Source organism: Daphnia magna, linkage group LG2 (genome assembly GCF_020631705.1).
Source record: "Daphnia magna isolate NIES linkage group LG2, ASM2063170v1.1, whole genome shotgun sequence".
Taxonomy (NCBI): Eukaryota; Metazoa; Arthropoda; class Branchiopoda; order Diplostraca; family Daphniidae; genus Daphnia; species Daphnia magna.
In genome coordinates, this window is record NC_059183.1 from 5,437,687 (window position 1) to 5,456,437 (window position 18,751).

General features: G+C 42.8%; 5 protein-coding genes across 10 annotated transcripts in view; 4 read left to right on the forward strand and 1 right to left on the reverse strand.

Annotated features, from left to right (window-relative positions):
- LOC116915606 (glutamate receptor ionotropic, kainate 2) overlaps positions 1 to 6,026 on the forward strand; it is a 24,665-nt gene extending 18,639 nt beyond the window's left edge. Inside the window, exons 12-19 of the mRNA XM_045170336.1 lie at positions 367 to 624; positions 2,923 to 3,120; positions 3,779 to 4,004; positions 4,179 to 4,258; positions 4,476 to 4,560; positions 4,824 to 4,924; positions 5,207 to 5,362; positions 5,616 to 6,026. Of these exons, the coding sequence (XP_045026271.1) occupies positions 367 to 624; positions 2,923 to 3,120; positions 3,779 to 4,004; positions 4,179 to 4,258; positions 4,476 to 4,560; positions 4,824 to 4,924; positions 5,207 to 5,362; positions 5,616 to 5,690 (1,179 nt within the window). The 3' untranslated portion in view covers positions 5,691 to 6,026. The remainder of the gene's footprint in view (positions 1 to 366; positions 625 to 2,922; positions 3,121 to 3,778; positions 4,005 to 4,178; positions 4,259 to 4,475; positions 4,561 to 4,823; positions 4,925 to 5,206; positions 5,363 to 5,615) is intronic.
- Positions 5,425 to 8,055, reverse strand: LOC116915653. Of its 5 annotated transcripts, XR_004390179.2 has the most exons (5): positions 7,456 to 7,855; positions 7,255 to 7,363; positions 6,336 to 7,163; positions 6,000 to 6,113; positions 5,425 to 5,896 (listed from the first exon to the last, which is right to left on the reverse strand). XR_004390179.2 is itself a non-coding variant. In XM_045170355.1 (4 exons), exons 2-4 carry the CDS (start codon positions 7,615 to 7,617, stop codon positions 6,370 to 6,372), a joined length of 1,065 nt encoding a protein of 354 aa, XP_045026290.1. In that variant the 5' UTR covers positions 7,618 to 7,805; positions 7,919 to 8,055; the 3' UTR covers positions 5,425 to 6,369. The 5 variants fall into 5 exon arrangements, 3 of the variants coding, with proteins under 3 accessions (XP_045026290.1, XP_045026291.1, XP_045026293.1); XR_006643879.1 differs by having other exon boundaries at positions 6,000 to 7,163; positions 7,456 to 7,851; XM_045170355.1 differs by adding an exon at positions 7,919 to 8,055 and having other exon boundaries at positions 5,425 to 7,163; positions 7,456 to 7,805.
- LOC116915650 (tryptophan--tRNA ligase, mitochondrial) lies at positions 7,939 to 9,634 on the forward strand. The gene is made up of 6 exons (XM_032920791.2): positions 7,939 to 8,136; positions 8,229 to 8,405; positions 8,469 to 8,567; positions 8,645 to 8,808; positions 8,928 to 9,049; positions 9,125 to 9,634. Exons 1-6 carry the CDS (start codon positions 7,954 to 7,956, stop codon positions 9,583 to 9,585), a joined length of 1,206 nt encoding a protein of 401 aa, XP_032776682.1. The 5' UTR covers positions 7,939 to 7,953; the 3' UTR covers positions 9,586 to 9,634.
- Positions 9,635 to 10,614: 980 nt separating this feature from the next.
- Positions 10,615 to 13,206, forward strand: LOC116915631 (collagen alpha-1(I) chain). 2 transcript variants are annotated; one of them, XM_045170346.1, is made up of 6 exons: positions 10,615 to 10,653; positions 11,136 to 11,201; positions 11,275 to 11,474; positions 11,544 to 12,373; positions 12,438 to 12,847; positions 12,902 to 13,206. In XM_045170346.1, the coding sequence occupies exons 2-6, from the start codon at positions 11,190 to 11,192 to the stop codon at positions 13,013 to 13,015; spliced, it is 1,566 nt and encodes a 521-aa protein (XP_045026281.1). In that variant the 5' UTR covers positions 10,615 to 10,653; positions 11,136 to 11,189; the 3' UTR covers positions 13,016 to 13,206. The 2 variants fall into 2 exon arrangements, with proteins under 2 accessions (XP_045026281.1, XP_032776649.2); XM_032920758.2 differs by having other exon boundaries at positions 12,438 to 13,206.
- A 1,768-nt stretch (positions 13,207 to 14,974) lies between these two features.
- On the forward strand, positions 14,975 to 17,063 carry LOC116917149 (collagen alpha-1(I) chain). The gene is given in 6 exon segments (XM_032922519.2): positions 14,975 to 15,074; positions 15,289 to 15,351; positions 15,427 to 15,551; positions 15,613 to 15,730; positions 15,732 to 16,416; positions 16,483 to 17,063. Coding segments are annotated over 5 exon segments (1,311 nt in total). The 5' UTR covers positions 14,975 to 15,074; positions 15,289 to 15,342; the 3' UTR covers positions 16,857 to 17,063.
- The last annotated feature ends 1,688 nt before the right edge of the window (positions 17,064 to 18,751 follow it).

Here is an 18,751-nt window from a genome sequence, read left to right on the forward strand (position 1 = left end):
AAACAAAAAAATCTTTTTTTTATCTTCTCCGGTTCGCCTTCACCGAACTTTTTCTGGATGTCTTCAAACAAGTCAACAAAACGCAAAAGTGAAAGTTTCTTTTCAAAAAAAAAAAAGCTGGTTGAACGAATAAAGACGAACACGGGTGGGACCACAGCGGGGATAGTCTTCCATGTGGCTCATTACGGGTCTTTTCATTCGAAACACAAACTCCATCTCGAAGAAGAACGAAAATTCTAATTTGTATGTTTCTACTAATTCCCTTTTGTTATGTCCCCCATTCAAGAAGAGACCAAACACAGTAGAGCCTTAGAAAACAAAACAATGAAGAGCAATTAAAACATAATGAATGGGTGCCGTGAATAGATCCCGACCAGTCAGCCGACTCGTCTCTTTTCCTTTATGAATCCACTGGCGGTGGAGATTTGGTTGTACGTCATGGCCGCCTACATCCTGGTCAGTTTCACTCTGTTTGTTATGGCGCGCTTCTCGCCCTACGAGTGGAACAATCCTCACCCGTGCAACAGCGACAGCGACGTCGTCGAGAATCAGTTCTCCATCTCCAACAGCTTCTGGTTCATTACGGGAACGTTTCTTCGTCAAGGATCGGGACTCAATCCGAAGGTCTACAAACGACAAACCACACCACCCTCTTTCACGCAGCCTACCGCTTCAATTCCTGTCCCTTTCTTTTTTTGTCCTTTTAAATGCCAATCTCTCCAACCATCGCAACATCAGTCTGCGAAAATAGAAATATTGCCATTGCTTCTAATATCCGAAATGGAACGTTTCAAAAGCTGCCCCCAAGACGACGACTGGTCCTCACTTTTCTTTTATAGCTAAACATAAGGTTTATATGCATCCATCCTAATATTTTTTTTTTTAAGGGGGAGGGGGGATGCAAAATGCGTTTAATCAGAATCCACACGGTTAAAACCAAACTGAAATTTTAAATGAGACAAACAAAAAACAAAAAACAAGTTGTATGCAAATGTGATCAGGTTCCGACGCCGACTCCGACGCGGTTGTTTTCCTTTATGAATCCGCTGGCTGTGGAAATTTGGCTCTTCTTGTTGCTGGCCTACGTCCTCGTCTCGCTCTCCATGTGGGTGGTAGCGCGTTTCACGCCTTACGAATGGCACGATAACGTGAACGGCAGCGGGTTAGGCAGCCGGTGCCATCACGGCCATCATTACGCGTCCGGCAGCATTGGCTGTATCGACCAGACTCTGCAACAGCCACACAATACAGATGCATTGTTCGATAGCGAGCATGCCGCCTTGGCCAGTAGTAACGATTTCTCGCTGGCCAACAGCTTCTGGTTTACCATTGGCACCTTGATGCAACAAGGATCCGATCTCAATCCCAAGGTATTCTTTTGAATCTGCAAAGGACCCAATTCTCGCTGGCTCATATGTTCATTGGCCGCTCCGTTCATGATTGTTTTTCTTTTCTTCACGGGCATTTCCATCAGTTTTCTTTCTTTTTCAAATTCTGTTTTCAATCATTTCATTTTCTTTCTTTTCATTTCCTTCTTTTTTTTTATATTTGCGTTGAGTTGATCAAACCTCACCTATACCTAGTTCTCGTACGATTTACACCAAACAAACTTCATTCATTTAAAGAGATGTAATCCATTGCTATAGTCTGTAACAAACTGAGTGGATATGAGAAATTGTCCTGTTCATTCATCAAGACAAGATTGTTTCACGCGAAACCATCTTGGCAGTAATTCGTTTGAGTTAGTGCGTACAAATTCCAAGCTAGACCTACCCTATATCTACTTACCTTTTCTTAACATTTCGTTATTCTTAATTGATATCTACTTTCAATCCCAAAATTGACCCCAACTGCTGTTCGAACCCCATCGCGTTCTTCTTCTGTTGTTTTTTTTGAGCCAATAGACTTGTATGCTTTAGTGGCCAGTACGCAAATTGGCCCAAGTCGTTCCACCTGTCACCAAGAAAGACCAAAAAGCCATTTTTTTTTTAAACCACAAAAAAAAAAGTACCTAACAAAAGTCACCTGTCTAGGCGAGTATGTGCAGCTGTAGATTATGTCCATTTGCTTGAATTTCCCACCACATTTTCATATACACTGGCAGTTCCGCTTTAACCGCAAATGTTTTCAATTTGCAATACGAGCCGTCGGGATTGACTTGGTAACCCGCTTAATCCATCCCCTATCTTTGATGCCCACTGCCTCATTTAAATAATGCATATTTCTGACGAATTCCATTGGCTTGTTGAATATCAATAGTGGCCTTTGTTGGTGATCGTTGTGAATCAATAATTTTTTTTTTATTCCTTTTTTTTCATTTCTTTTTCTTAACTTTCGAATTTCTTAATACATCGACCATTTTCTCGTGTTCTCCCGTTTGTTTGCGTTCGTGTTTTGTGTCGTGCGTTGTGTTGCTTATACGTGATGTTTCTTTATTTCGGTCCCTAAACTGGGAGCGACGCATGAAAGTCAGGAAGCGTGGGGATTCTTTCAGCCTCTTCTTCTTTGTATTTATTTAAATATATATATTTTTTTTTAAACTAAAACTTTCACTCCCCGTCTAGTCCCTCTCTCCTCCTTCATTTTCTTTCTCTCTGTATGTTTGTGTTTAGCGGTGAAACGCAGTGCGTGTCTTTCTCGGTGGCAGCTTTGAAACGATTTGCGCAATTTTCGAATTTTTAAAGATTCCGACAAAAACCAGAAATCAAAAAAAAAATAAAAAATGAATGCGTTAAGAAATGGCAAAAGAAGAATTCCTCATCCATCATCCCCCCTAACCATCCACAACAAACCGGACAAACCATGCTGACGCAAAACTAAATAATATCTCATAATCGTATAAGCTCACAAAAAATGACGCTAATAGTCGTGTTACTTTGATTCTTCGTTGGCCTCGGTCGCGTGTCGTGCGTGACTAAACAGGCGGCATCAACGAGGATTGTCGGCGGTATTTGGTGGTTCTTCACGCTGATCATTATCTCATCGTACACGGCCAATCTGGCGGCCTTCCTCACCGTTGAACGAATGATTGCGCCTATCGACTCGGTCGAGGATTTGGCCGACCAGAGCGAAATTTCTTACGGCACGCTCGACGCAGGATCCACCATGACTTTCTTTCGAGTATGTGTTTTAACTTAATATTTCCATTAATTATACCATTCCATTTTGTTTTGTTTTTTCACAACCCTTTCACTTTCTCTTTGGGTTTTTTTATGTTTTGTTTTGGGTTTTTTCACGACTTTGCTCGTCTTTCTATGGTGGTAGGCTTCATTAAAATGGGCATCACGCTGTATGGGAAACTTTTACTGCTTATTTTTTTAATTTGTTTTCTCTCTTTGTGTGTGTAAATATCACCTGATCTCAAGGGCAGGACCGGTCTCATCCGAACGGATGAGCACTCAAGCCCGTCCAACTGCTTTCCTTCTTCTTTTGTTACATCAAAAGCTATAAAATGTTTGTTGAAAATGATGACCTTTTAAGGGATAACCCAGTTTTCACTGACGCATCACTTCTTTGCCGAGTCATTTCATTTTTTCTTCTTCGCAAGTCGACAAAAGAAAAAAGAAATGAAACGACGGCCAGAGTGAGACTCTTTTGAATCGTTTTCCCTTTTCTTATTTCTTGTTTTCACCCCCAATGGCCTTCTAAACGACAGACGTGGACCTTGAACGTCCGGGAATGTTGGATGTTTTTTTGTGTGTATAGCTTTTAAGATTAAAAAAAAAGAAGAAGAATGCTGTACCAATCGGTGTTTTGATGATGTCGAATTTGTAATCAGGATTCTCGTATCGAGACGTATCAGAAAATGTGGCGCTACATGGAGAGCAAAAAACCGTCCGTCTTCGTCTCGACTTACGAGGAAGGCACCAAACGCGTCATGGAAGGCAATTTCGCTTTCCTGATGGAGTCCACCACGCTCGACTACGTCGTCCAACGCAATTGCAACTTGACCCAGATTGGCGGTCTTCTCGACTCGAAAGGCTACGGCATTGGGACACCGAAAGGTCTGTCCCTAATCTATATACGCCTCATTTTTATCTTAATTGTTATGTTTTTGTCATTGATTGATTTGATGGCTTTAAACAAAAAAATGAAGCCGACTCGATTGTTTGGCATGTCACTAAAGTCATTTTCATTCAAAACGTTTTACGTTTTCTCTTGTTTTGGGCAACTAACAGGCTCCCCTTGGCGGGATAGAATATCATTGGCCATTTTGGAACTGCAAGAGAAAGGTTCCATTCACCTGCTTTACAACAAGGTATTATTAAGGAGCGATGCGGCTTTTCACGATTTCTTTATTTTTCAATTTGTTTTTAAATTGCCATAAGTTGGCAATAAAACGATTTCTTTTTATGATACGAATAAGTGCCGTGAATCCCCACGTTTATTCACAACTCGCTCATTACCTTAATTAATACGTAAATTAATCCTTTGTTTGTCTGTTTTTTTAATTTTTCAATGAAACCAACAATTAGTGGTGGAAAGACACTGGAGACGTTTGCAACCGAGACGATAAGAATAAAGAGTCAAAAGCAAGTGCCTTGGGCGTTGAAAATATCGGTCAGTCTCTTCTTCTATTTGAAAATAAAAGAACATCCCTTCTCTTTCAACACTTTTTCCTTTTGCCAATTACCATTTCCCCTTTGTTTTGTTTTGTTTGTTTTTTTAAACTAACAATCGATTGTCTGGTTCCTTGTTTTCTATCCATCTATCTCCCGGACGTCCGATCGTTCGTCCGTTTCCGTTTCAACCGAATTTCGTGCCCGCATTCCTCTGACGATACGAACGATTTGTCATTTGGGAAACTCGCAACCACGTAACAGGTGGAGTGTTTGTTGTCCTACTGTGCGGTTTGGCAATGGCCATCGTCGTTGCCATTTTGGAGTTCTGCTGGAATTCGAAACGCAACGCCCAGCAGGAGAAGGTACAACCGATGAGTAGCCATAATAATAATTTAAGTTCCATTTCAATTATTGAAGATAAACAGGTAAAACCAAACAAGTTGGTCGTTTCGCTTTCACATCCTTTTGGCGCAGTCACTTTCCCCTGCATGCAATTAATTTATTTTCGTCGCCCCCCCAACCCAAACGCGAAATTCCGCGAAATCCAAAAAGATGGCCATCTTGACTTTGCTCACTTGTCTTTCAATTGCTGATTTCTCATTTCGTCTGTATAATACTCTCCCATTCTTTTTCTCTGCGCATAGCAATCGCTCTGTTCGGAGATGGGCGAGGAACTTCGCTTCGCATTGCGGTGCCAAGGATCCCGCCAGCGGCCTACATTGAGACGCAGTTGTCTTCGATGCACGCCCCCGAGTCACACTTATGTTCCGACCAATCACGACGTTCCACCTCTTCACGGGGTTCGTATTACACTTATCTATGCTATATTTTTATATATCCTTAAAGACGGAAAAGAAAAAGAAAGATTTCGTGTTTTTTTTATGGAGCAAAACATAAATCTTTTGGTAAAAGAAACTGGTCCATGCCCTGTGAAGAAAAGTTCAATAACCGTCGAAAAAAAAAAAAAGGCTCCTTCACTTTCCCTTTTCTTTGACGTGCGTGTTCCTGTGCTTTTGTTATTCACCCGATGTTTCTCTTCTTGTTTCATCCTAGCAGGAAAATGGTGTCATGCCAATGATCGAATTGCGCAAAGCGTCTATCGTTCACAGCTACGACCTAGACAACTAAAATAGTAAAAAATAATGAGATAAACTGCAAGAGAGGACCTCTTCGTTGGACAACAACGAAATCTATGCGAAGCAACATTGTCAAGGAGTCAAATGGAAGAAACGTGAAATCGAAAAACATCTCGTTCCCGAAGAAGAGATGGTGGTCCGGGCAACTCCAGTGGAATAGAGGGCGGGATAACGTGTACGAAACATGATGACAGAAGTCTAAAAAAATGCAAAAAAAAAAAAAAAAAGGAAAAAAAATTGTGATGGATAAGAAAGAGAAAGCTTCTTTTGTTTATCATTTATATTTAAACTTGCTATGTACATTTTTATTAAAATTCCTTGCATCTTCTTCGGCTCTCTATCCGTTTTCCTCGTTCATCTTGTTCCCCAAGCAATCCTCCTACTCCATGGTGATCCAGTGAAGCTCAAGGGCCTCCTTTTGATGACGAAAGAAAAGAAACAAGGAAAAGAAAAAATAATAACAAAAAAAAACAAACAAAAAACAAATTGAACAGATGCAATAAACCCATGACACACACACACACACACATACACAAACAAAGACAGATTGCGAATCAGTGGGTAAATGAAGCTGCAATTATTACAAAAAAGCATAAAAAAACAAACAAAAAACAATGGAAAATTGATTGTAGCGCACGGAGGGCATAAATGAGCAGGCACGTCTTTTCGATTCAGTTGCCAAGCTGATAGGCCAGACGCATCATCGAAGCAGCAAAGAGGGGAAAGTTGATGTGAACCCGCTGTCCGACGTGGGATAAAACGGTCTGGAATCGACTTCTATCGGACGAACCCATTCGAGGAATGGTTTTCTCCAACAAGAGGAAGTAATAGGAACTAGCGGAGAAGTGGGTCAACACAGGCCGAGGGATGAGCTCTACGCCGTCCCACTCCCACTCATTCATCCGCTCGTGCGACTCGGCTATCGCCTTGACAACAGTTTCAGCCAGCAGTACAGCCATCCCGTTCGAATCGGCTAGAATGTCAAGCAGGGCGTTGTACCTAAGCACGTTGTCACCCTGCATCACCCGTTTCAACCAACATGAGGACAGTTCGATGAACTTGTCCAGCATGGATTGACTCCATTTGCCATGAGAGTCGAGTAATCGAACGCAGACGCGAAAGCTGTCCAAACATCTCGAAAAATCTGATTGTTCCTTGGGTGTGTTGGAATCGACATGTTGCAACACAGACAGCACGCTTTGTCGCACCACGTCCTTCTCCAAGATTTCGTTATTAAGGCCGATTAGTGGTGGTGGTGGTGGCCGATTTAAACGCAATTGATGATCTAGATAGAAGTAAGCCCGCAGAAATGTCATGTGATCTGCGTCGGCTTTGTCATTTTCAGGGATGTTGGGTGCCAATGTCGGTAACGCCAATGTTGTATTTGGCTGACTATCTGATTGCGAATCGGGTGGAGTTAACACTGGTTGAGAATCATGAGGGTTTGGTCTAATGCGAAAATCTTCTGTCATTTCCATGAAAGAATTTAAAAAAAAAAGAAACTGCCATTGATACTTGAAAATAAATATTGTCAAACATTATTGTTCGGGTTTTACCACTCGAATGTGAACTGAGCCTGGTGTTAATTGAAAATAAAAGTTGTTGCTGTCTTAACTGTAGAACTTCTTGTTTGAGTCGGTGATATTCGGCTTTCCATCTCTGCTCCTGTAAATATTATTTTAATTACTTAGTCATCCCTGAGGCCACAACAAACAATGAAATAATACAATGTATAATGGTTGTCCAAAGACACTTACTTTATCTTGTTGAAAAAACACTAAGTTGTGAACGAAATCCTTGACATTTTGGTCGGCTGGCTTGCTCCGTATGACTACCAAGGCGACGGCAATCTTGAGTTTCGCTAGTTCAGATGATACACATTCTGAGGTATTCCCATGCACTTTGCAAACGTTGGTCATGGTTTCACCACAAAATTGCACAGTTACACAAGATCACCATGAAATTCTAGCTTTGAAGGATGCCAGCCATACGAGAATTGTTGTTTGATGAGAATGCATTAGCCTGTAAACAAGGGCTCGAGTGTTCTATGGCCATGGAACATTCGGCGGAACGCCAGCGAATCAACTATTTTTGCTGGTGTCTTGGCCTAGAAACATGGACATTTATTTTAATCGATTCTTTTTTTAGATTTTACTTCAGATTTCATGTAACAAATAAAAACAACTGTCTAAGTAATAAAAAAACTTTAACGTGAATTACTCGAATCAAATTCGAAAGTTTCAATAGCAGAACAAATGACCAACGCCGTCCGTCCCGTTGTTCATGTGGTATTATTGTATGAAAAAATGTCAGGTCTGCCGGTGTCGAAAACGTTACACCATCTTATTCGTTTCACAGTGTTAGAAAGTAAAAACGGACCATCTTTTCTGATTAGAAAGTTTTCTTCTGACAGGCCTCTAGCTTGTAATGATAATAACGTAATCATATAGACCGGAAAAACGTAGAAAAGCACGCTTAGTGCACTCTTTCATGAAACAAACACTTATCTCATGTTATTCGCGATTCACAGAATTTCCAACAAGGAAACAAAAAAAATGTAACTCCCAGACGCATATTTTCTGGGATCCAACCCACAGGAGTTTTACATTTGGGCAATTATTTTGGAGCAGTTCGACAATGGGTGCTGTCTCAGGATGAAAACTCACTCTTCAGTATCGTAGACCTTCATTCAATTACGCTTCCCCAGGTTATTGCAGAAAAACTATTTTCTATTGAGGTTTTACATCACTCACTAAACTGTATTTCCTAGGACCCAAAAGCACTGAAAGAGAACATTTTAAAAATGTCTGCATCACTTCTTGCCTGTGGAATCGATCATGAGAAATGTATACTATTCCAACAATCCAAGGTTATTTGGCTTGTGTCATTAAGGCTTTCAGTCTGTGAAATCATTTTTATTTCATGACTTAGATCTCTCTTTATTAGGTCCCCCAACATGCTGAACTTTCTTGGGTATTAAGCTGCCTAACAACACTTCCACGATTAGGACACTTGCCTCAATTTAAAGAGAAGTCATCGAAAATGACAGACATCCCCTTAGGCCTTTATATTTATCCTGTTCTTCAGTCTGCTGATATCTTGTTATACAAGTAAGATTATTAACATAACTCTACTCCCAGTTTATCTGAAAGGTAGCTGAATGTTGGAGGTTTCTTTTTAAATAATGTTTTGTTTTTGTTTTGTTATGTTTTTTTTCTTTAAATTCCAGATCCACCCATGTACCTGTAGGCGAAGACCAGTTGCAGCACATACAGCTAGCTCAGCATCTTGCTAGAGTATTCAATAACAAATACGGACCTATATTTCCAAGGCCTAGTGCTGTAGTTTACGGTAACAACAATACAACTAATTTTATAATGGAGCAAGTTCAAACGAATGAAATCTAATCTTTATGAAATGAGATAGATGAATCAGCCAGCAGATTGAAGAGCTTGCGGAATCCAGATAAAAAGATGTCCAAATCTGACCCTGACGCGAAAAGCCGGATCGAAATCACTGACGATCCTGATGTCGTCGTCGAAAAATGCAAGAAAGCCATGACGGATTTCACGTCAGCCGTCACATACGACCTAGTGACACGACCAGCAGTGTCCAATTTGATCATTCTTCACTCGCTTTGCACTGGCCTAGATGCAAAACGCATTTGTCACGAGAACCAACATATTGACACTGCCCAGTACAAACTAGTTGTGGCAGAAGCAGTTAATGAATTCCTCCAACCTATCCGACGTCGATACATGGAGCTTCTGAAGGACCCGGGATACTTGATCAGCATACTTGATAAGGGTGGCGAGAGAGCTACTGACATTGCCCAAGAAACGTGGCGGGAAGTTAAGAATGCTGTGGGTTTGACTGTTTCTTCCTGAGCTCAGCTGTAATAACAGAGAAATCGCAATAGAGTCCTACTAGCATCAACAGACCTGATGAACTCTTATTTCCACGTCTTGGCTTTCCGTTAAGAGATCTCGGGGCGCCGCTGGCTACGAACCGCCTGGTAGTTTCAAGACTAAACGAACCCCGACCATCGCTTTCACCGTCTGGTTCACATACCCAGTTTAGTTGATTGCGTGATGTTATACGCCGACATAGGACTGGGAGGGTTGCATATCCATCATTTAAGAACCCCGGGCCATATTTTGTACTTTGGTACAAAAGAATTCGCTTGTCGGAAAATGACGTTAGAAAGCGAGATTAGTGAAATAAATGCACGACAAGTTTCTTTTTTAAGAGGAAACTCTTTCTAGGGTGGGTGGAAGTAAAATAACGAAAGAATTTCCTTTGGGAAAAATCAGCAACATTTGAAAGAAAATTCAAATACTTTTATCCCATCATTTCTTGATGCAACCATTGAGTTATTTGCAGGCTGTCCGCATTCTTATAATTTGCCCCCAAATTTCGGTTGCATTTTATGCTACTATCAAGAACCCAAACGGCGGTAACGGAGTACGTCTGCTAAAAGGAAGACGAGAAACCAAAATTGAATCATAAAATTCTTTATTTGGTTCGCAACGAAAGAGATCCTGTTTCCCCGTGAGTTCCGACAGCCGACTGAAAGAGGAAATTTCAAAGAAAGAAGAGATTTGGGTCACGTATCCCTCGGTTGCTGTTCAGTTAGGTACGAGGTTTCCTAATTCTATTCGTTCGTTTTGTTGATGATGTCTACACCCCTTTTCTTTCCTTTCTCCCAATTCCTCAACCTTTCACTTTTATGTTAAACCACGCTACAGCACCACTATACGGAAGATATTGTGATTCGCCCAACTCTCATCCGCCCCCAAGGCCTGTCTGTCTAACAGGCGCATCGGGATGTTACCGGTGAATTTCGTTTTCTTCTTTCACCTTCACTAGACCACGCGCGTGTTTAAAAGGCCCAAGTCCTGCCGTCAATGGTCAGTATTCAGCCGTTCTGTGCACTGAGAAACATCTTTGGAAAGGTAGGAGCTTCATTTCCAAATATCACATTTTACTTCTTAAAAGTATTCAATTTTAACTGTACGATTTATTTTGGTTGGCTTCTCGTTAGCCGTAGATGCATATCACGCAAATTATTCATTAAATGCACATTGGTCTCAATGCGCATATTTTTTGCTTGCTACCCATTAGTATAAAAAAACATTGATTATTGAATCAACAATATTGAAATCGAAATGAATTTGGCCTTGCTCTTAAGAGTCATGTCATGATCTCATTTCCATTACTTTCTCATTCGTCTCTCTGAGGTTCATAGACCTCGAATGAAAATTCGGGAGAAAGCGAAAGTATTAGGTTAATGTTGGGCTTGCCATCGGCAGATTCGTGCAGCTTCTGCCCACATCCTCTGAGTCAGTTATAAGCAATTGGCGCAACAAATGAATTAAAATGATTGTAATAAGAAAATGAACGAGTAAATATTATTTCATACTTGTTTTGCTTCTAGACGTTGCTGTTTCATTAATCAGTCAAGGCAAAGCTGCTGATAAAAAAGTTCGCCATGAAGGCAGTAGTGAGTAGACAGATTTTCAGAAGTCAGACTGGATCGCTAAGAACAATTTAACAAAATTCATTCAAATTATCAGGCAATTCTTCCGGTTCTGGTTGCGATAGCGGTCGCTGCTCCGCAGTATGGCCCTGCTCCACAGGCTGTAGAGCCAGCTCCTCAAGTTTCGGCTGAACAGTGGGCATCACTTAACCCTTATGGTAACAATGTCAACGCTTACCCTGCCGAAGAGAGACCGCAAATCGAAGAAATCCAGCGACAATGGGCCAAGTTCATCGAGTAAGTTTTTAATGACTATAGTTTATACCATAGCAATTTGCAAATAACTAACGTGTTCTTTGATTACAGGTACCTGCCTTGGCTTAAGGGACCTGCTGGTCCACCAGGCCCACCTGGTGCTCCTGGTGCTGGCGGAAGCTCTGGTGGTGGTTATGGTGGTAGCTTTAGCCAATCTCAACAAGCTACAGTAGTTGGGCCCCCTGGCCCACCAGGCCCACCAGGACCTGCTGGACCTAAGGGAGAAACTGGAAATGCTGGCAATCCCGGAACTCCCGGCAATCCTGGACCACAAGGACCATCTGGCCTTAATGGAGCTCCTGGTGGACCTGGACCGGCTGGCGAACGTGGTTCAAACGGAGCCCCTGGTGCCCCTGGAGGACCTGGTTTCCCCGGAGCTAAGGGCGCTGCTGGTCTCAACGGAGCACCTGGCCTCAACGGAGCTCCTGGAGCCCCTGGCAAAGACGGTTTCAACGGATTACCTGGATTTGCAGGACCTAAAGGTGAACCAGGTGCACCTGGCATAACTTTGCCCTCAAACCAACCCGGACCTGCTGGAGCCCCAGGTGCCCCTGGTAAAAATGGAGCTCCTGGCTTCCCTGGTGGTCCTGGACCCGCCGGCCCTGTCGGACCTGCTGGCCCAGTTGGACCTGCTGGCCGACCTGGTACAAACGGATTCCCTGGAGGCCCTGGTCCTAAAGGCGAAGCTGGAACTCCTGGTTTTCCCGGAGGCCCTGGTAAAGATGGCCGTCCCGGTGCACCAAGCACTCAACCTGGCCCAGTTGGCCCTCAAGGACCCGCCGGACCCCCTGGCTTTAACGGTGCTCCTGGCAAAGACGGTCTCCCCGGTGGACCAGGTGCCCCAGGCAAAGATGGACTTCCAGGCGGACCTGGTTTCCCAGGTATTCGAACTCGTTCAGCTTCTCCAATATTTGACTTACTAAATACTTCCATCTTTAATTTCAGGTGGACCCGGACAACCAGGCAAACCTGGAAAGGACGGTCTCAACGGAGCTCCAGGAGCACCTGGATTCCCTGGTGGACCAGGACCTGCAGGACCTCAAGGTAAACCAGGTGCTCCTGGCTTCCCTGGCGGCCCCGGTGGCCCAGGACCAGCTGGACCTCAAGGAGGACCCGGACCACAAGGTAAACCAGGTTCACCAGGCTTCCCCGGCGGACCTGGCCCTGCTGGACCTCAGGGAGGACCCGGACCCCAAGGAGGACCTGGACCTCAGGGACCATCTGGCACACCCGGTGGTCCAGGACCTGCTGGCCCAGCTGGCCCTGCCGGAGCAGCTGGTGCCGTGACCACAATTCAAGCCCCAGCCTATGAGGCTCCTGCTCAGCAACCTGCTTATCAAGCACCAGTTGAGCAACCCGCTTACCAAGCACCAGTTGAGCAACCCGCTTACCAAGCACCGGCCCAACAGCCCGCTTACCAAGCACCGGCCCAACAGCAATCTTGGTCGGCTCCAGTTCAATCGTCGTGGTCGGCCCCCGCTCAGTCCTCATTCCAGCCGTTGCAATCCGCCTACGGACGATAAAAACTCTCTTACTGAACTAACGGCTGAACGTCAGCGTTTGTACATTCAAACGAACATCTCTTAAGAAAAAACTATATTGCTAATATTCTACATTCCTCACCGTCGCGAAATGATCACTTCTATTTTCAAAGTTAATTGATGTAAACCGAAAAATGTGAAGTGCTTTTTAATATACAATATGTACAACATAATGGTGCTATGCAACTTTTACTTTCCGGAAAAAAATCTGTTAAAGTAGAGAAAGTAATACAAAAAAAAAAAGTCAAACATGAAAGCTGAACCAGAAATCACATGAAAAAGTAGCAAACGCCAAACATGGTTAAAACTGTATTGTTAGTTGGCTCTGATATGAATTTCATCACATGAGAAAGGGAAACCAAGATTTTTTCTTGCTTCTTCGCTGACACTTAGAATTTTGAGTGCCCAATTTTGAGAGGCCAGAAAGATACCCTATCATTCTTAACGACCATAGACTAGCTTGTTCTTCGTTATGCCTTTACGTGGGAAACAGAAACACGCATGTGAATTAAAAGAAGCCTTTTTGCTTCACAGTGATTGTTGTCCGTCCCGTGTTTGTCTTTCGCAATATGGGCTAACTGGTTACTTGGGAATTCATACCAGCTCTTAAAGGAGCCCTTAATTTGAAGTAGCAACAAAAAAATTGGAGACACGAGGAATTTGCATACAAGAGCTTGTAGGACGAGGGTAAATTGAAACGTATGGAACACCAGTTGACCCACTTCTTTTGAACAAGCAGCCCGAATAACTAAAAAACTATAAGTCACACGTAAAAACAAAGTAGATTTTCATAATCGTCGTTTAATTTTGAATTGAAATCGTGCATAGGTTGCTATATTTTAATTTTAGCAAAAATCGAAATGAGCCCAAATTTAAGCCCGACTGTTTGTGAAAAAAATGGGACTTCGATGAAACCTTACCTATACTGCAATCAAAATGAAACGCTGATAACGAATAAAATATTAGTTTCCCCGCCAATCAAGTGGTTTTTGAATAAATGGAATCAAAATAGTTTGATCACAACAAATGCCTTAATGGAAGGTGGATAGTCGTGTACATAGCGATATAATTTCAAATCAATGCATATTCAAATTCCCCAACTTCCAAACGTTTTCCATTAATTATTGGTAGCTTCTCGCCATGTTTAAAGACAACTACGCGCTGCAATACTAAACGGGTTCAAAGACGTTTACTTTGTACGAGATTTTTAAAGATGACTATATTACAAACACGTCCTATTTCGGAAGATTAATCAGCAGAAACGTAGTGGCCTAACGAGTAGCTCTTCCAACGGGTGAAAGAAGGTTGGGCAGCTTTTTGGTTTTTATCTACAATAACAATGCACTTTCTCCAACGATATACACACATTGCTATTTTACGCCATCTCATTAAAAGAAAATCGGACCACCGGCAATCACACCTATCATTATTAGCCAAGCATACACCTTTTTTGTTCGGGAATTTACTTTCTATACGCGCATGTAAACAAACACTCATTTCTTTTTTACCTTCTTACGGACCAGGGGCAACGGTCAGTCAACACGCGTAAATATGTTACGTCAATGAATATATTTAAATTGCAAAATCTTTTGAAATTCCCCTTAATGGCATGTATCTTTAAACCCCAATCTAGACAGATGAGAATTGCCAAAGAAAGAAAGCAATCTTCTTGTCGTTTGGAAGCAGGTTTGTGTTATCAAGATCAACTGTATAAAACATCAGATAACGCTCTTGTATAATTTCCACCATCAGTATAGGGCCTTTCACTCTGATTCCTATAAACTATTGTATTCGTTGATACAGTACATATTTATAATGTTAACCTTTCACTTTCTGTGAGTGACTGCAGAACAGATTTTTGCTTTAGCCCGGTCAACCTGTTTATGGCCTTGCATCTACAAGTTTAGCGGGTGTGTTTTCGTGACTGGTTCAATTTTCTATCGCTTTCAATTGGAGCACTCAATGGTTTAAAAGGCACGCGATCAGTCTATTTCTAATCAGCGTTGGTTCAGCAGCGAAAAAAGAAACAGCAGTTCTAAAGGTAGGACAGTTTTTTTCATCTTTATTAACAGCCGTAATTTGATCGACTCAAACTTAAAGAAGATAAACTTTGAGGAATCCAGACAAGTGATTTGTTTATGTTCGTCATCCTATTTCCGACATTCAGTTTCTTCAGTTCGATCCATTGCTGCCATTTAAATGCTCGTACCTTCTACACAATTTTTGATGATATTCTTTGCTCTTCTCGCTTTCAGAAGGTGCCCTTTACAGCAAACTTTTTACCTGGAAGTATCTTCATTCAAACAACCATGAAGGCAGTAAGTTGATCGAATGGATGTCAGGAACACGAGACACAATTTGCTGAATGTCGTCTCTCCTTTCGTGTTTTCTAGGCTATTGTTCTAACTTGCCTCTTCGCCGCAGCATTAGCTGCTCCCCAATATCAACGGGCACAGGTTAAATCAGTTGACAACTATGAACTTCAAGAGATTCAAAAGCAATGGGAACGCTTTCTCGAGTGAGTTGCAATCAAAAGAGTTCCATTACAACATCAGTTAAAATTGGGTCTAATAATTAAGGTACCTTCCATGGCTGAGAGGACCTGCTGGACCTCAAGGACCTCAAGGACCAGCTGGAGCTCCCGGAGCAGCTAGCTACGGCGATGCTAAATACGTCGCTGGACCTCCTGGCCCACCTGGCCCACGGAGGTTATGCTGGACCTCAAGGTGAAAAAGGAAATACTGGTGCCCCGGGAGCCAATGGCGCTCCTGGAGCTCAAGGAAAACCTGGTGCTGATGGAGCCCCAGGAGCTCAAGGATTGCCAGGTGCCCGTGGTGATAATGGTTCTCCAGGAGCTCCAGGTGCTCCAGGCTACCCCGGAGCTAAGGGAGAAGCTGGATTCAACGGAGCCCCAGGCCTTAACGGAGCCCCTGGAGCCCCTGGCAAAGACGGATACAATGGAGCGCCTGGCCCTGCTGGACCTAAAGGAGAAACTGGTGCACCTGGTGTCACTGTCCAATCCAAGATCGCTGGACCCGCTGGCGCACCTGGATACCCTGGTAAAGATGGAGCTCCTGGTGCCCCCGGTGGACCTGGATCTGTTGGACCTGCTGGACCCCGTGGACCTCAAGGACCTGCTGGCAAAGATGGTGCTCCTGGTTATCCTGGTGGACCTGGCCCTAAGGGAGAGCCTGGAAATCCTGGCTACAACGGAGCCCCAGGCAAAGACGGACTGAACGGTGCCCCTGGTAGCAATGGCCCTGTTGGACCTCGAGGACCCGCTGGTCCACCAGGTTACAACGGCGCTCCTGGAAAAGACGGTGCCAATGGCTTGCCCGGTGCCTCAGGCAAAGAAGGACTTAATGGCGCTCCAGGTGCTCCAGGTATGGGTTTTTTTAAAATTAATTTGCAACAATCAAGTACCTTAACGTTTTACTGCATCATTTCAGGCCCTCAAGGAGAACAAGGTAAACCAGGTAAGGATGGATATCCAGGCGGCCCTGGTGCTTCCGGAGCACCTGGAGGTCCTGGACCTCAAGGCCCTCAAGGCAAACAAGGACCTGCTGGATACCCTGGCGGCCCTGGACCAGTAGGACCAGTTGGCCCTGTTGGCCCTGCTGGACCAGAAGGTAAACCTGGCCCTGCTGGCTACCCTGGAGGAACTGGCCCTGTTGGCCCCGTTGGCCCAGTTGGCCCAGTTGGACCAGTAGGTAAACCCGGCGATAATGGAGCTCCTGGACCTGTTGGACCCGTTGGTCGCCCTGGAGCCCCCGGACATGTAGTCCCATACAACGCCCCAGTCTACAAACAACCCTACTACTAAACGGCAAGTTTTAGCTACCCAGAGCTGACGTGCCACCGAAACCAGCTTTAATGCCCGAGATCTGTTCGGCAGATTCATTGACGAAAGATTCATCAACACATACACATATATATTTTTTAAATTTTATTTACTGCAAAGTGCTTGTGTAAATTGAACAAAGAAAACTTTGCGAGCCTTTGCAAATATAAAGAACCATATTTCATTTGAGAGAATCATACGTCATTTTTACCGCAGACTCAAAGGACCACTACTATAGACAATTCCTAACAACGAATTGCAAGTGTCAAACAAACAGATTCGGTTTTAATCAACAAGCAAATAAGAGAAATGAAAAATGCATCGTTAGACAAGATACGCTAAACTGATGTGTCCTCTTTTTTCTTTGCGCTTCAAAAATCTCTTTTGTCATCTTGAAAAAAGAATCTCTCCTTTCCTTTTTTTATAGCAAACCTCAAACCGGGTTTGGTGGTGGGCAACTCCTTGGTAAAGAAAAAGAATGAAGTGAAAGGTATTTACAGCCACATCTGTATATAGGATAGCTTTGGAAATGCAGGATTTTAAAATCGCAGTAAATTTAGTCCAAGAAATCAGAAAAGAGTTAAACAAATTTTTTTAAATACGACATTGTTTTGCTTGTTTAAAAAGACGGATTCATAATGAGAGACATCAAACGGGAGAGAAACGCTCGTCAACTTACATAGTTTATGAATGTATCATAACATCGTTGCTATGCCAAGCAATCTCAGTTAGGTATGACGTGGAATGTTGTTGTCAAAAATGTCTGGTTTCACTTCATTCAAATATTTTGTTTTGTTTACCTTGTTCCAATTTCCTACCATCACCAAATTTTGAAAAAAAAAAAAACATTTTCCCATTCTGGCTTAGACTATACCTTAAAAGAAAAGATTACTTCATCAGATGATGGTCATCACCTCTTTTGTATGGTCTGCGATGCAGAAACGATATTGAAATTGTGACCGCAATTGCTAAGATGTTGAGCTGTTTGCTGAAGCGTTTCACTATGCGCGGTTTTTCTCCAGGATTCGCAAGAAATGCGGTGTGGAGAGATGAATGGAGTTGCGAATCTCCCAAGGTATGAAAATCCATTTCGCCGACATTCGATAAGTAGCGCAAAACTGATGACATTTAGAAAATAGCTGTCAGCTCTGTTTGTGAGAAACGAGCGTTCCTCTTTCCGCCCCAAAAGAAATGGCAGAATTATGGTCTTTATATTAGGCAATTCTAATTTTATCGCTTATGTGCCACAGTCTATATAGCTTTATGCCATTGGCTTGCAGAGCTCTCGCACCTGTCTGTCGGTAAACTTACAGTCAATCCCGATTCCTGGGGCCAAACTTTCTGGCTCCGTTGCGAAATTTTAGTTTCGTCGGAATGGCCGAGTTAACGAGAATCGTTCCGCCCCCAATTTTCTCTATAGTAGGCCGCGAAACATTTGAGTTCGGAACGCCTAGAGTGGAAACGACATGGAATGAAAACTTGATCAGAATATTTCCCCCTAAAATGTAGCGCAGCTCTAATGTTAAACAAGTAAAATGATTTCAAGATAAAGAATCTTAGAACCAAATGTTCACCACAACTTCCTTCCAGAAACAACAAACATTTGAAAGACAACAAAAATGTGGGGAAAGTATAGCCACTAGATCTTTTAGCGCTGCGTTATATGTGTCTAAGAACAGTGATGTTTTTAGAGAGTATAGCATTCGGTGAATTCCGACAGTTAACTTATAATTGAATTAAAAAGATTTAAAAAATAAAATTCCAAAGCAAAAAGAGAGAGTCAAGCTGTCCGACATATGCGGGAAATAAATTCTCTGGGGCTGTTGGTCCTTTCGTCACTTGTACATCTACCTTCTTTCCTTTTTTTCCTATTAACT